Source organism: Diabrotica virgifera, chromosome 8 (genome assembly GCF_917563875.1).
Source record: "Diabrotica virgifera virgifera chromosome 8, PGI_DIABVI_V3a".
NCBI classification, from domain to species: domain Eukaryota; kingdom Metazoa; phylum Arthropoda; class Insecta; order Coleoptera; family Chrysomelidae; genus Diabrotica; species Diabrotica virgifera.
In genome coordinates this window covers 152,975,740-152,991,902 of record NC_065450.1, presented here as the reverse complement: position 1 = coordinate 152,991,902, position 16,163 = coordinate 152,975,740, and the positions used below count along the sequence as shown (strand labels likewise).

Genomic DNA, 16,163 nt, shown 5'->3' with positions numbered 1-16,163 from the left:
ACGATAATTTTCAATATCCAATTATTATTCCAATTAAAACTCGTCTATACATGAAAGTTGCATTGTCGATAAATAGATTTTTGTAATAAATTCTATTTAAAAAACAATAAATCCTGTATAAAAGGTATATTTAAAATACTACTTATTATTATTATTATATTATTATTAAAATTCTACTTATACATAAGAATATTATACCTTTTATACAGGATTTATTATTTTTTGTATCACATGGTATACAGCCAACTACAGGAAAACTTTTTCCTTGTGGAAATTCTATTTAATTTTTTTCTTACCATCCAATTAACAAAATTCAATCATAGAGGAGGATTATATTGCAATAATAATAAATAAACTAGAAGAAATCCACTGAGCAACAAAATTAACGCATCATGTTAAAATTGTCTCGAATTTCCAAAACCTGTTATACAATAGAAATAGAATAGAAATATGCTATATTGTCACGGAAAATTTAACAATTTTATAGACAAATCTTACAAGAGTCATAAATAAAAACAATAACAAATACAATTTACTAAATTTACATAAATCGTCAATATAAATTAAAAATAATTAAGTGAAACCAAAAACAATTACAATTTATTATATATTGCCAAATTTAAAAAAAAATGCAATTTGCATAAATAAAACCTTAAGAAATGTAATAAGTTAAGAGGAAACAGTAGCGATCAACAGGTAGCAAAAACGCGTTTCAAGATTGCGGCTGTAATTTTGAATATTTTTTCGAGATATTTGACACACTTATTCGTAATATAATAAAGAATGGCGGTACAGAGCCCAATTTGAAAAATATAATAATATGTGGAAATTACTCTGTAATTAAATAAAATATTAAAAAAACGAGCCTCTACCGTCATTAAGAAGAACAAAAAAATACACTTTCTTCAAATAAACTTTTTTATCCGATGCCTAGATTTTGGAACTACTAAAATTTTTTATTTCATTAGTAGTTCCAAAATGACACAAAATCTAGGCATCGGATAAAAAAGTTTATTTGAAGAAAGTGTATTTTTTTGTTCTTCTTAATGGCGATACGGGCTCGTTTTTTAATATATTATTTAATTACAGAGTAATTTCCACATATTAACATATTTTTCAAATTGGGCTCTGAACCGCCATTCTTTATTATATTACGAATACGTGGGCCAAATATCTCGAAAAAATATTCAAAATTACAGCCGCAATCTTAGAACGCGTTTTCGCTACCTCTTGATCGCTACTGTTTCCTCTTAAGTTAAGCTGCTGCATATGACACTTAAATATAGATTAAAATTCTACTTATACATAAGAATATTGTAATGTCTTCATCATTGGTTAAAAAACTCTGCTACTACTGAATAATATGGTCTTTCAGATAGATAGGCTTTTGTCATTTTACGGAACTTTGGGAAAGATGTTGCAGATTTTAGTTGTAGAGGGAGATGGTTGTATAGTTTTTTTGAAGAATATAATATAGATTTTTTACTAACTCACTGGACGGGATCGGTAAATAGATGTCAAAGGTAATTTCTGGTGAAATAGTCATGACTAGGTCTTGCTTGAAAGACATGTAGATGTTTACGAATTAAGCAAACAGTTTCTAAAATATAAAGAAGGTAGTGTTAGAATCCTGCCAGCTTTGAAGTAGCTTCTGCAATGTGTTGTTCCTCTAAGGTAAAACAGATATCTTATTGCTCCTTTTTGTAATTTAAAATAACATGGGATTGGGCAGATGTATCAGAACCCCAAAAAGGATGACCATATCGAAGATGCGACTCGAACAAAGAAAAATATATTATTTTCGAAGAGGCTAAATTGATTTCCTGCGAAACAGATCTTATTGCATAGCAAGCTGAGGATAGTTTATTGCTTTTAACACATCGATATGAAGGGACCATTTAAGGTTGCTAAAATACCAAGAAACTACAAAATCAACGATACATGAAGAGGTATGGGTTGAAGAGCTCCTTTATAGGATAATGCTACTGTTGCCTGACTTGAGTGATTTTTTAAATATTTTATAGCTTTGTTTTAATACATCGACAACTGGACCGTTCGGAATAGCAGCAAGCACAGTTAGGATAGCCATGATGTTCACCAGCACAGCGATATACCGGAACGGATAGGCAACATGAGAAGAAGAATATTCTTTAGGAATAGCGCAGTTAATATTGTTGCTAGGCATGTAAATGTCATTGTATGCCGGGTGTAAGAAGCATAGAGTGTGTTTTGTTCTAAATATTCTATTTTTTTTTATTTATTTTACGCGCTGCAACCACAAGGGTTATTAGCGACATAAAAAATATAATACAGGAAAAGTTAACAAAACCATAAAACACAATAAAATACCGGAAGAATGGAGAACGAGCGAACTAATTCTACTATTCAAAAAAGGGGATAAAAAGCAGCCAGAAAACTACAGCGGTATTAACTTGTTAAATACTATCCTAAAACATACAACTAAAATTTTACAATATGGATGTAGTAATAGTGTTGCTGAACAGGTAAATGTCATTGTATACCGGGTGTAACAATAATACTGTAATTTTCCGGAAAGTTCGTAACACCCTGTGAAATATTCTAGCATTTAAAAAATATTGAAATTGAAACTCGATTATAGTCTTAGCCTTTCTTAACATTCTGCTTTTTGACTCATTTACTTATGTTGAATAATGAAAAAATTAGGTACTTTGACAACTAGCCATGTTCTTCATCAATACAGGGTGTTTCTAAATAACTGCGACAAACTTTAAGGGGTAATTCTGCATGAAAAAATTATGACCGTTTGATTTATAAACATATGTCTGCAAATGCTTCGTTTCCGAGATACAGGATGTTGAATTTTTTCTTACACACTGACGATTTATTTTTTGCTCTAAAACCGGTTGAGATATGCAAGTGAAATTAAGTAAGTTTTAAGAGGCAGTTATGGCGCATTTTTTGACATACAATTATGTATTTTATATTCACCATTGGCGTGTATACGGGTCATATTACCCGGTCATATTACCTGTATGCACGCTAATGGTGAATATAAAATTTTTGGTTGTATGTCAAAAAATGTGAAATAACTACCTCTTAAAACGTACCAAATTTTATTTGCATATCTCAACTAGTTTTAGAGCAATAAATAAATGGTCAGTTTTTAAGAAAAAATTCAACATCCCGTATCTCGGAAACGAAGCATTTGCGGACATATGTCTATAAAGCAAACTGTCATTATTTTTTAATGTAGAATTAATCCTTAAAGTTTGTCGCACTTATTTAGAAACACCCTGTATTGATGAAGAACATGGCTAGTTGTCAAAGTACCTAACTTTTTCATTATCCAACACAAGTGAATGAGTCAAAAAGCAGAATGTTAAGAAACGCTAAGGCTACAATTGAGTTTCAATTTAAATATTTTTTAAAGGCTTGAATATTCCACAGGGTGTTACGAACTTTCAGGAAAAAACACAGTATTATTGTTTCAGCCGGTATACAATGACTTTTACATGTTCAGCAATACTATTACTACACCGATATTCCTAGAGAATAAGGCTATAAAATATTAAAAAAATCACTAAAATCGGACAACAGGTTTAGGAGATTCGAGAAATAAAAAATGACCCATTTTTAAGGTGTCCCGATTTTTTTGGCCAGGAGTGCATATGTACATTTTTGTCTTTTTACGATAATAGACGAAAATAAAATAATTCCAGAACACCAATTCGGTTTCCGAGACAAACACGGAACCATAGAACAAGTGCATAGGCTAGTCAACCAAATAAACAAGGATTTTAACTCCAAAAGATACTGTTCTGCTGCTTTCCTTTACATATCTCAGGCTTTTGACAAGGTATGGCACATAGGGCTACAAATAAAATTAAAGAAGCTCCTACCCTATCCTCACTCCCAGCTCTTAAAATCCTACATAGAAAATAGACACTTCCTTGTGAAGCACGGTACCGAGCACACTAAGATATATCCTATTCACTCAGGCATCCCACAAGGCAGCGTTCTCGGCCCAATTCTGTATCTTTTATACACAGCGGACATTCCAACATCTAGTACAGTTGCAACGTATGCAGACGACACTGCTATCCTGGCATCCCACACAGATCCAACAACAGCATCAAGGAATCTTCAATCAAACCTAAATAGAATTCAGCAATGGATGAAAGTATGGCGCATCAAATCTAATGGAACTAAATCATTACATGTAACATTCACGCTACGCAGAGAAACATGCCCCCCTGTATATATTGATAATTGTCTAATTCCTCAATCCGAGGACGCCAAATATCTTGGCATGCACTTGGACCGCCGCCTTACTTGGAAAAAACATATTTTTACAAAACGAAAACAGCTTGGACTTAAATTGAGAAATATGTATTGGCTCATTGGACGCAATTCCAAACTATCTCTGGATAACAAAATTTTACTCTACAAGTCCATCCTCAAGCCCATATGGACTTATGGGATTCAGCTATGGGGCACTGCTAGCGTCTCCAATACAAACATCTTACAGAGATTTCAAAACAAGGTGCTGCGTTCCATAGTCAATGCGCCATACTATGTATCCAACGAGGTGATTCAACACGACATCCCCCTAGAATCCGTGAAAGAAGCCATACAACGTTTTAGTGTTAAATACTTTGAACGAGTGTTAGTGCATCCTAATGCGTTTGCCAGACAATTAAATGTGCGGGACGTCTTTGAAGTGCGTAGACTAAAACGGCAACTGCCGTCCGACTTAACCAACTGAATGTAATCAAAAGTGTATTCAGACTGATAAAATTTTAGTTTTAGAATTGTAAAGAGGTTACTCGCTGGAGTAACTCTCTACATGTCTATATTTTTTACCATAACAAATGCTTAATGCCCAATGGGCAGATTGTTGTACTCAATGGAGTTAATAAAAAAAAAAAAAAATTTAAGGTGTCCCGATTTTTTTGGCCAGGAGTGCATATGTACATTTTTGTCTTTTTGTGATTTTAACTTGTAGTTTGTAATTGTGAAGACTTTATGTACTTGGCCTGATGATGAGGCAGAAATTGTAAGCCTCGCAATCGGTTGCCCCATGATTGTGTAACAACTATTAAAAATACAAACTTTAAGACTGCGAGTATTGACTAATTTTCTATATCCAATAGTATAATGGACTCGCACTGGCAACCCTTTCATCTTTTAATAACATTTTATTTGTTTTTAGTGTATGGTAGAAACAACAAACGTAGTAGCCAGTGGAAATGAGTTGATTTTATTGCGGCATAGTGACATTCGGCCGTTGGCTCAGCATGCAACAACACAAGGACTTTATTCAGCCCTTGACAAATGCAAAGATATCGTCGTAGTAACAGATGACAAGTATAACTTACAGGTAGGCGTGATGCATTATATTTTATGTATTATTTACGATGAAGAAATAGCTATTTATGAAACAGTTCGTGAAGTATGCTTATGTTGAAACAACGCGCGCGATGTTTAGAGCACGAGCGACAGCTGCGCGAGTGCTATACATCGCGTAAGTTCGCAAAAAGTACTTCACTCACAGTTTCATACAATATTTTATCTACGATAAACAAATAAAAAAACTGTAACTCTTCGTCACTGGAATTCATTCTATTCTACAATTTTTAGAACTTTGACATTTAAAAATTCTAACTTCTTTCAAACCACAAAACTGTCAACACCTTTGTTGTAATTTATTGCTCCCATGTCATCACGATGACAACGAGAAAGTTAAGGATATTTTTGATTATATGAAAGTGTGCCAAAAAACTACGAAAAAGTAAATCCCACGCACACTTTAAATCCTTCACGCACTTTTACTCTGGGCTAATTAGCAAAATTCATGGAAAAGTTATTTACCAGCAATTTTATTGCTGGAATCGAATTATAAGATCCTATATATTAATAATATAGGTATGCAAAGTCCGCAGATAGTGTGCTACTTTTTTTATAAACAAAATGGCGCCGACAAATCGTATTTTTTTCAATTATTGCTCTATAACTCCGAAGATTTTAACTTTACAACAAAAACACCCAAATAAAAATTCACCGCAATTAAATTCTGCATAGAGATATGTTTTTCACGATTTGCTCCGACGAAAATTTTCCTCGGAAAATGTGGGTTTTCCTAACAAAAACTATAATTTTCAAATAAAGTTTTAGGTAAGTAATTACTAATCAATAATTAAATAACTTAGTGACATCAAAGATTTCTTGGTATATATTGTAATTCCAGAAGCCGGTGAAAATTAAACGAATATTTTAGCAACAATTCAATTGTTAATTAACAATTTACGATCGCAATAATAACCAAAATAATCATGATACATTGATCAAACTTATAAAGACTATAAAGATGAGATGCTTGTTTAATATTTTATCGACAAAATATAAATTTTTCTTTTTTTTTGCATAATCTTTAAATTTTGAAAAAAAAATAGTTATAATATGTTGGTCTAATTAGTAAAGTACAAAGAAAGGTTATTTACCAGCAATTTTATTGCTTTAATCGAATTATAAGATCTTATACATTATTAATATAGGTATGCAAAGTCCACAGATAGTGTGCTACTTTTTTTATAAACAAAATTTCGCCGACCAATCGTATTTTTTCAATTATTGCTCTATAACTCCGAAGATTTTAACTTTACACCAAAAATACTCAAATAAAAATTCACCCCAATTTAATTCTACATAGAGACATGTTTTTCCCGATTTGCTCCGACGAAAATTTTCCTCGGAAAATGTGGGTTTTCCCAACAAAATCTCGAATTTTCAAATAAATTTTTTGGGCCAGTAATTAATTATCAATAATTATATAGCTTGGTGAAATAAAAGCTATCTTGTTATAGATTATAAATTCGGAAGCCGGTTAAAATGTTACGAATATTTTAGCAACAATTCAATTGTTAATTAACAATTTACAGTCGCAATAACAACCAAAATAATCACGAGACATTGATCAAACTTAGAAAGATTATAAAGGTGTGATGCCTATTTAATATTTTGTCGACAAAATATAAATTTTTCATTTTTTTGCATAATCTTTAAATGTTTAAAAAAAATTGTTATAAACAAATTAACATTTCTTAGAAGTTGTTTATTATATTCTAATTTTAAAAAATACTTCAAATGCGTATTTCATAGGTCTTGAAAATGAATGCTTTAAAAATATTTTCCAGCCATTTGCAAAAAAGTTAGGAAACAGCAAAATAAATATACGATATCTCCATTGTTTATAATTTGTTTTAATTGTTTCAAAGCTTAAAAGTGAGTCTATGGTACAATCTAATTACTCACAAAGAATGTCAAAAATTAGTGCAATGGTTATATTTTAATCAAAGATTAAAAATACTTTTTTTTTGTAATTTTTAGCGCGAAAGTAGGCTTGATACAGAGCCGGAGATAAAATGTTCACTCGAAGCGACTGACACGCTTAAACTCGCGCGAGTTGTGTATGTGGGCGGGTAGCTACGGTACTGTATTATTCTACTTTCGCGCGTGTAAATTACAAAAAAATATATTTATAATCTTTAATTAAAATATAACCATTAAGCTGAAAATCGATATTGTTTTATAAATAATTATCTTGTACTTTAAACTCACTTCTACGCTTGGAAAGAATTAAAAAAAATTATTAACACCGTAGTAATAGTATGTTTACTTTGCTGTTTCATAACTTTTTTGCAAATGATTGCAAAAAAGTTTTAAAGCATTCATTTTCAAGATATTTGAAATGCGCATTTTAGCTACTTTTTAAAATTATAATATATTAAAAACTTTCTGAGAAACGTTAATTTGTTTATAACTATTTTTTTCAAAACATTTAAAGATTATGCAAAAAAATAAAAAATTTATATTTTGTCGACAAAATGTTAAACAGGCATCTCATCTTTATAAGATTTCAAAGTTTGATCAGTGCATCATAATTATTTTGGTTATTATTGTGACCGTAAATTATTAATTAACAATCGAATTGTTGCTAAAATATTCGTTTAATTTTCACCAGCTTCTGGAACTATAATCTAAACCAAGAAGGCTTTTAAATTGCCAAATTATTTAATTATTGGTAAATAATTACTTATCTAAAACTTTATTTGAAAATTAAAGATTTTGTTGGGAAAACCCGCATTTTCCGAGGAAAATTTTCGTCGGAGCAGATCGGGAAAAACACGTCTCTATGAAGAATTTAATCACGGTGAATTTTTATTTGAATATTTTTGTTGTAAAGTTAAAATCTTCGGAGTTATAGAGCAATAATTGAAAAAAACACGATTTTCGGGCGCCATTTTGTTTATAAAAAAAGTAGCACACTATCTGAGGACTTTGCATACCTATATTATTAATATATAGGATCTTATAATTCGATTCCAGCAATAAAATTGCCGGTAAATAACTTTTCCCAAAAATGGCCTATTCTCCGATAATCAGCCCAGACTATTTCTATAATGACAGTTTTCACAAACTAAAAACTTATACATAATATGAGATAGAGTAGATAAAATATATATTGAATCAATACCATAATATGTACAGTTACGATTACTGAATAGTTTACATCTTAATTTTTATAAAATCAGTGGGAAAATCCTAGTAGCTGGCTGTATACCATAGTTAAGAAACTAATACAGAAGTAAAAAAAACTTCGATTTGTATATTGGTATAAAATGTTTATTAAAAACTTTTTGAAATGTCATCCAAATGGATTGCAAAACGTTTTCGATCTGAATCAGATCATCTTCAGTGCGTTCTGCTTAGTGCGTTCTGTTTAATATTGTGCTGGTTACATCTACTAAGCAGAACCCATTAAAGATGATCTGATTCAGATCGAAAACGTTTTGCAATCCATTTGGATGACATTTAAAAAAAAAATTAATAAACATTTTATACCAATACACAAATCGAAATTTTTTACTTCTCTGTATTAGTTTCTTAATTTTTACATTTAATCTGGGCTAATTAGCAAAATACAAGGAAAAGTTATTTACCAGCAATTTTATTGCTGGAATCGAATCTTATTATTGTATGTATTAATAATATAGGTATGCAAAGTCCGCAGATAGTGTGCTACTTTTTTTATAAACAAAATGGCGCCCGAAAATCGTATTTTTTTCAATTTTTGCTCTATACCTCCAAAGATTTTAACTTTACACCAAAAACACCCAAATAAAAATTCACCGCAATTAAATTCTGCATAGAGACGTGTTTTTTCCGATTCATTTCGACGAAACCCGGAAAAAGCGGGTTTATCCAGCAAAATCTTTAATTTTCAACTAAAGTTTTAGATAAGTAATTGTTTATCAATAATTAAATAACTTGGTAACTTAAAGCCCTTTTCGTATAGATTATAACTCCAAAAGCCAATGGAAATTGAATAAACAGTTTAGTAACAATTGAATTGTTAATTAAAAATTTACGGTCGCTATAATAACGACAATATTTATGGTGCATAAGAATAACTATGATTTTTTCATAAAAATACACTATACGTATCTAATGTACTTTACAGAAATAAAATTGGAATATTTAAGCGGCCTCGGGAATATTTTAAAATTATAAACAATTTTTTGGCTTATAAATAAATAGAATATCTCGGGAAATATTAAACTAAATTAAATTATGAAAACGGTATTCGGAAATCAGCGGCAGGGCGCTTCTTTTAAAAGACAAACGTTTAATTATTATGAGTGGCTCCTGAGATACAACCGGTCAAATTTGACCGAAATTTGCGGCAAAGGTATAAACAATAGGATCATAATTTTCAAACCATCACCTTTTTATTTTTGTCTTCTTTCTCCACACCAATTTTCATATCTTTAAAATACTTATAACATATATTAGTATAATAAGAACTATCGATAATACGTGTGAAAATTGCCAAAAATAGCAAAATTCGAATCAAAAATTAGGTTAGAGAAAATGTAACCCTCAAGGTTCGAAATCGGTATACGTTAAAAAATGCATTTTCTAGGCTTCCCATGGAGCAATTTCCTTCATTCTTTTTTTGTTCCCTAATAACTCGAGTAGAGCCATCGAACTAACGCATCATTAAATGTCAAACTTGCTTTTGTTTTGTTATAATAGATTAATTTATTTATAAGAACAGACAACTACATATTTTTCCAGTTGTAGGCTTTTTTTAGATAAACTTACTACAAGTGTACCTTTTAAAGTTAAAAACATAAATATTCTCATTTGAAAGCTGTATAATTATTTAAACAATTTTTATTTAAACAAATTAAAATTTTGTGTTATAATAAAAAAATTAATTTAATATAACAAAACAAAAGCAAGTTTGACATTTAATAATGCGTTAGTTCGATGGCTCTACTCGAGTTACTTGGAAACAAAAAAAGAATGAAGGAAATTGCTCCATGGGAAGCCGAGAAAATGCATTTTTTTAACGTATACCGATTTTGAACTTTGAGTGTTACATTTTTTCCAACCTAATTTTTGATTGGAATTTTGCTATTTTTGGCAATTTTCACACGTATTATCTATAGTTTTTATTATAATAATATATGTTATGAGTATTTTAAGGATGTGAAAATTGGTGTGGAGAAAGAGGACAAAAATAAAAAGGTGATGGTTTGAAAATTATGATCCTATTGTTTATATCTTTGTCGTAAATTCCGGTCAACTTTGACCGGCTGTATCTCAGGAACTGCTCATCATAATTAAACGTTTTTTATTTTAAAAGAAGCGTCCTACCGCTTTTTTTCGAATACAATTTTTATAATTTAATTTTGTTTAATATTTCCCGAGATATTCTATTTGTTTATAAGCCAAAAAATTCTTTATAAATTTAAAATATTCCTGAGGTCGCTTAAATAGTCCAATTTCAATTTTGTAAAGTACATTAGATAGGTATAGTGCCTTTTTATGAAAAAATCATAGCTATTCTTATGCACCATAATTATTGTCGTTATTATAGCGACCGTAAATTTTGAATTAACAATTCAATTGTTGCTTAACGGTTCATTCAATTTCCATCGATTTCTGGAATTATAATCTATATAAAAGAGGCTTTTGCATTACCAATTTATTTAATTCTTGATTAACAATTACTTATCTAAAATTTTAGTTGAAAATTAAAGATTTTGTTGGAAAAACCCGCTTTTTCCGGGGAAAGTTTTCGTCGAAGTGAATCGGGAAAAACACGTCTCTATGCATAATTTAATTGCGGTGAATTTTTATTTGAGTGTTTTTGGTGTAAAATTAAAATCTTTGGAGTTATAGAGCAAAAATTAAAAAAAACACGATTTTCGGGCGCCATTTTGTTTATAAAAAAAGTAGCACACTATCTGCGGACTTTGCATACCTATATTATTAATATATACCATCATAAGATTCGATTCCAGCAATAAAATTGCTGGTAAATAACTTTTCCCAAAAATGGCCTATTCTCCGATAATCAGCCCAGACTAATTGTACTACTGTAAAATTGCAGTGTCGTACGGATTTTATAAATACTTATACAGAAGTGAAAACTTCAAGTTGTATATTGGTATAAAATAGTTACCAATACCTTATATTACCAGAGAACGGGAGTTCTCGTCAGTGGCGCACAATACCTTTACATGCGACACCCCAAGTAGCACAATAAAAACATTTTAGTTTTATTTAAGGTTTATAAAGGGATTATTGTTGTAAATAAAAAGATAATGGTTTTAAAGTTACCTTGTAGATATACTGCCAGAACTTTAAAACTGTTAAGCATTTGTCACTAGTTTTAAAGTATCTAATAAGAGTATCAAATAAGACTAATTAATCTTAATAGATAATTTGCCTCATTGTAGTTTTAAAATGGTTTATTCTCAGTTCCCTTTAAAACTAATCAATTTTATGAAGAACTTCCGGACTGTTTGGTTTTATTAGATTCTAATTTGTTACCTTTTAGTTTTATTGCAGTTTTAAACATTCTCCTAATATGACTAATAAAACATATTTATTAAAACGACTTGATCTCAAGACTATTATGTCAGTAAAACATAAATATGCCTTAAAACTATTTTTTAGTTTTCTTTAAAGTTGCTTTCTTAAAAACAATTACAGTCGAGCGTCGATTATCCGAACGTCGATCAACCGAACGACCGGTTATCCGAATTCCCGACTCCTGCGCCCCGCACTCGAGTACTGAGAAAGCGTTAGTAATTAACGCTTAAAATATCTTCAATTTTCTTCAATTGTGTATCCAAAAATATGTTGTTGCAAAGACTGCACTTTTTTGTTTAATTGCTATTTGTCATTATCAAGGTATAAACAAATATACAGTTATATAAATATGGTTTTTATTCACTTGTGGATAAATATGTATGACAATCCCAATATACTGTTATATTTCTATTTGATCTGAAAATTAAATTTTGATAATTATAAACAGAATTCAATTTAATATAAAATATTTTCAATTTTCTCAACCACGGGCATATAAATTTAGAACAACCTGTATACAACAAATTGTTATATTAATTTTAAGAAGTGATTAAACGAAACTCGGGACAATGCGCTTAGAACAAAGTGAATGGCGCGTACCATTATCGTTGTTCGCGGAAGGTTCGATCATTAGCCTATGCTAAATAAAACTCAAGTGAAATCGATAATAGGTCATTATCGTTGTTCGCGGAAGGTTCGATCATTAGCTTATGCTAAATAAGACTCAGTTGAAGTAGATAATAGATCATTAAATTTTGTAAATAGTAGAAAGTAATTTTAGAATGGGAATTAACTATTTTTCTTTTGAAATCCATTAAGCATATTTAGAAAGATTAAAAATTGGTTTTGAGGAATACTGCGAATGAGAGTTGGTGGTGGAAGTTTGATTTGTGAATCTGGAAGGGATATTTAGAAAGTAGGGGAATGAATGACAAATAGAGATCAGAATGTTTTGAGCTGTCGAGAAGTGAAGTCCAGTAGTAGACGGTAGTGTACGGAGAGTGAGAAAGCCGGTGTAGTTCCGTGAGTGTGGAGTATCTATCGTGGAACGAGAGGTAGGCCAGGTTGAGAGTAAAAGAACCTCCTTGAGCCAAGAGTGTCCCGGTAGCTGATTGAAGTTTCGAAAAAGGTAGAAACACGGCATCACGACATAAGCAGGAACGGGAGCTATACGAGCTAGTTTTCAAAGGAGAACATTACTGGAAGCCAGGACGAGGTGTTGATCGCAGCCAAGGATAGCAGGAAACGGGTCTTATGTGAAGACATTCTCAGTTCACCAGAAAAAGGTCAGTCTCATTTGTTTGGACATGAATGTATGGGTTTTTCGTATTAAATACCACATTTAAAATTGAAGAACATAATCAATAATATCAGAAAAGCTTCATCAAACTTAAATAGAATTGTTGCTAATAAATTATAATAGTTAAATGTTAATAAAAACTTTCAATTGGAAACCAAAAGGAAATAAGATTCCCATGTCAAATGTTATGTTTAAGAATAATAAGATATAGCAAATATTAAGCAGTGATTGCCATTTAAATAAAATAAACAATATGTTGATTATAATTGTAACCCATATGTGTGTATTGTTTTACTCTTTTCTTTCCTATCCCGATTAGGAACCATTGAGAAATACTTAGAAGCCACGTAAGTAAGTAACTAATTTTATAAAAAGCCCTGAGATTGAAAACATATTGATATGTGATCTGGTAAATTAATTAGATTATTATTAATGCATTGATTAAATTAAATGACATATAAGAATATTATCTCATATCAATAATCAAGATCACATCAATACATAGTTCGATTATCCTAACAAATCGGTTTTCCGAACACCCATGTCCCCCAATTAGTTCGGATAATCGACGATCTACTGTAGTAGGATATATTAAAACCAAACGCTCTTAACTAAATCAATTTGGTTATCGTTAAGACTAAACTATATGCTTCTTGTTAGAAACAATAAAACCAAAGTCATCCCCCCTTTTTTCATGTCCAAAATGGTAGGTCATTTGTTTTAGAGCGAAACAGTGGTGTAGTGTGTTGTAAAAAGTGGAAGTACAGTTAGTATGGAAGAAATAAGTCGCAAGTACTTAAAATATAAACGGACTGGTCATTTTAAAAGAAAAATACAACACACACAGCACTAGGACGCCTCGATTTTAGATTAGATTCACATTAAAATCGAGTGGCATTATTGACAGCAGCATTAAAACTAAACAGTTTTAATTCCAAAGCAACCTTGCTTTTATGTAGCAAATATGCTCTTGGAAAGGTATAAAATAAAACCATTTGATCTTAACAATTCTGTGTCGACAGACCAAATACTTTTATTTGGATTTCGGCCATATTGCTCTCTGGAGATGCTGAAAGCCATGATAGATTACAATATAAGGTTTACAGAAAAATTATAAATAAGCGACTTAAAGACATAAATTCGATTTATTTTAACACTAAAACATTAAAATTTTAGATAAAATTATTTTTCTTTCAAATTAAGATTTATCGGATTTAAATTTTTTTTAATATATTTACTTTTTTAATCGCCAAAAGTCAGAAACTTTAGTGCGCGTGAGTTATTTAGACCTATTTTTATTAACATTATCAATAAAGTTGGGTGCGCAAGTGTTTTTCTACCCTGACAGTCCGAAATAACCAAGTACTTTTTATTATTTTATGGTTAGAAATACGTATCTACGTATTTACATAACATATGTAAAAATTTGTTGGCCTATATAGAGTATAATATGGGTTTAAAGAATCATTTAATATCGTAAATTGTCTTTAAAAGTCTCCATCTAAGAAACCTTTTTAAGTTTGCTATAAAACTGCCTGCACTTAAAGTCTGTTTTAACATGGTTTTAAAAGCACCTTCACAGCAGCTTTAAAACCAGTTGCTTAAGAAAATAAATTTTTAAGGTTTTTATTTTTGGTTTTATTGACCTCCTTCAGAGTGGGCCCTTTTATGCTGAAAGCGGTTTTATTGCAACCTTAAGGTTTACTTAAAAACCAAATGGTTTTAATGTTAGTTTTATTCTACAGTTTTAAAGCATCCTTAAAAGACTTAATAAACCCGTTCGGCGCTACTTGGGACTATAATATTTATATACCCGAAATTTTCGATTTTCTAAATCTGACTGAATTGAAAACTGGGTCAAATCCCATCTTAAAGGTTAGGAAAAGACTCGCCCATCCATATGTCAACTCTCCATTTTGGTTCAAGGGTGTGGATTTTACGACCCTTCCCATTTAGGGTCTGTTTTTCATTCTCGTCCCCAAAACTCCCAACGACCTTTGCGGCTTCTGATAGTACAGATGACTAATTGCATGTCTAACGCATGTCTAATTGCATGTCTAACGCATCTAATCCAACGCATGTCTAATTTTGAAAATCGGTTATACCATTCAAAAGTTACTGAGGTCAGAAGTATGACTCAATTTTTATTTATAAAGGGGAAAATGTTAATAACAAGAAGTTTTCCACTTCGCCTATCTAACGATTTGCTATCTGCTATTTGACGAAATTGCTATCTTACGATTCTTATTGGCTTTAAATAGGCTTCTTCTTCAAGTATATGTGCATCTGTTTTTGTATTCTAAATTATCACCCTCTTGCAATTACATAAATTTTATCTGCATTTCGATTAAACGCTCCTAAAATTTATATCTCGTAGCCATGAATACAGCTTTCTCCCTGGGCTTCCTCCTGCATCTACTTTATCCATTAAAAAAATCTTCTTCTTCAGGTACAGGTACTATCTTCGCTGCAAAGGTACTATCTTCCCTAAGTCTTACAATAACATAGGATGTAAAAAAATTGAATTCTGGGAATAAGAGTATTTTGTCTAACTTAACGGTGGGCGTACCCTTTAATTTATTTATCCCGTCCATAAGTTGAAAGTTTGATACGCCGCTGTCGACGCATGTGCCAATGAAAATTGACGGCGTAATGCTCACACGTTTTGTTTTAGGTTCTACTATTTAAGTTATAGACTCTTACGGTGCCTAAAATGATTAGCAAATTTTACCTATCCGGGCTCTTAGTCTAATAGTACCTTCATCTCGTTGGGTGCGTAATATGCTACAACATGGAAATACAATAACATACAGGGTGTCTGCGTAACTTGGAACCATATGGGAAACTTATAAATTTTACGAAAAAAAGTTATTCTTTATAAAATGCTCTGCATAGTCTAAAACCCAAGAAGCAATTATCAGATATAACATTTTAT

The 16,163-nt window shown here is 31.0% G+C and overlaps 1 protein-coding gene across 4 annotated transcripts in view; it reads left to right on the top strand.

Annotated features, from left to right (window-relative positions):
• LOC114332298 (high affinity cAMP-specific and IBMX-insensitive 3',5'-cyclic phosphodiesterase 8) overlaps positions 1-16,163 on the top strand; it is a 1,526,162-nt gene that overhangs the window by 1,441,717 nt on the left and 68,282 nt on the right. For all 4 annotated transcript variants that reach the window (XM_050658208.1, XM_050658210.1, XM_050658209.1 and 1 more), the window contains one exon: positions 5,195-5,362. In XM_050658208.1, the coding sequence (XP_050514165.1) occupies positions 5,195-5,362 (168 nt within the window). The remainder of the gene's footprint in view (positions 1-5,194; positions 5,363-16,163) is intronic.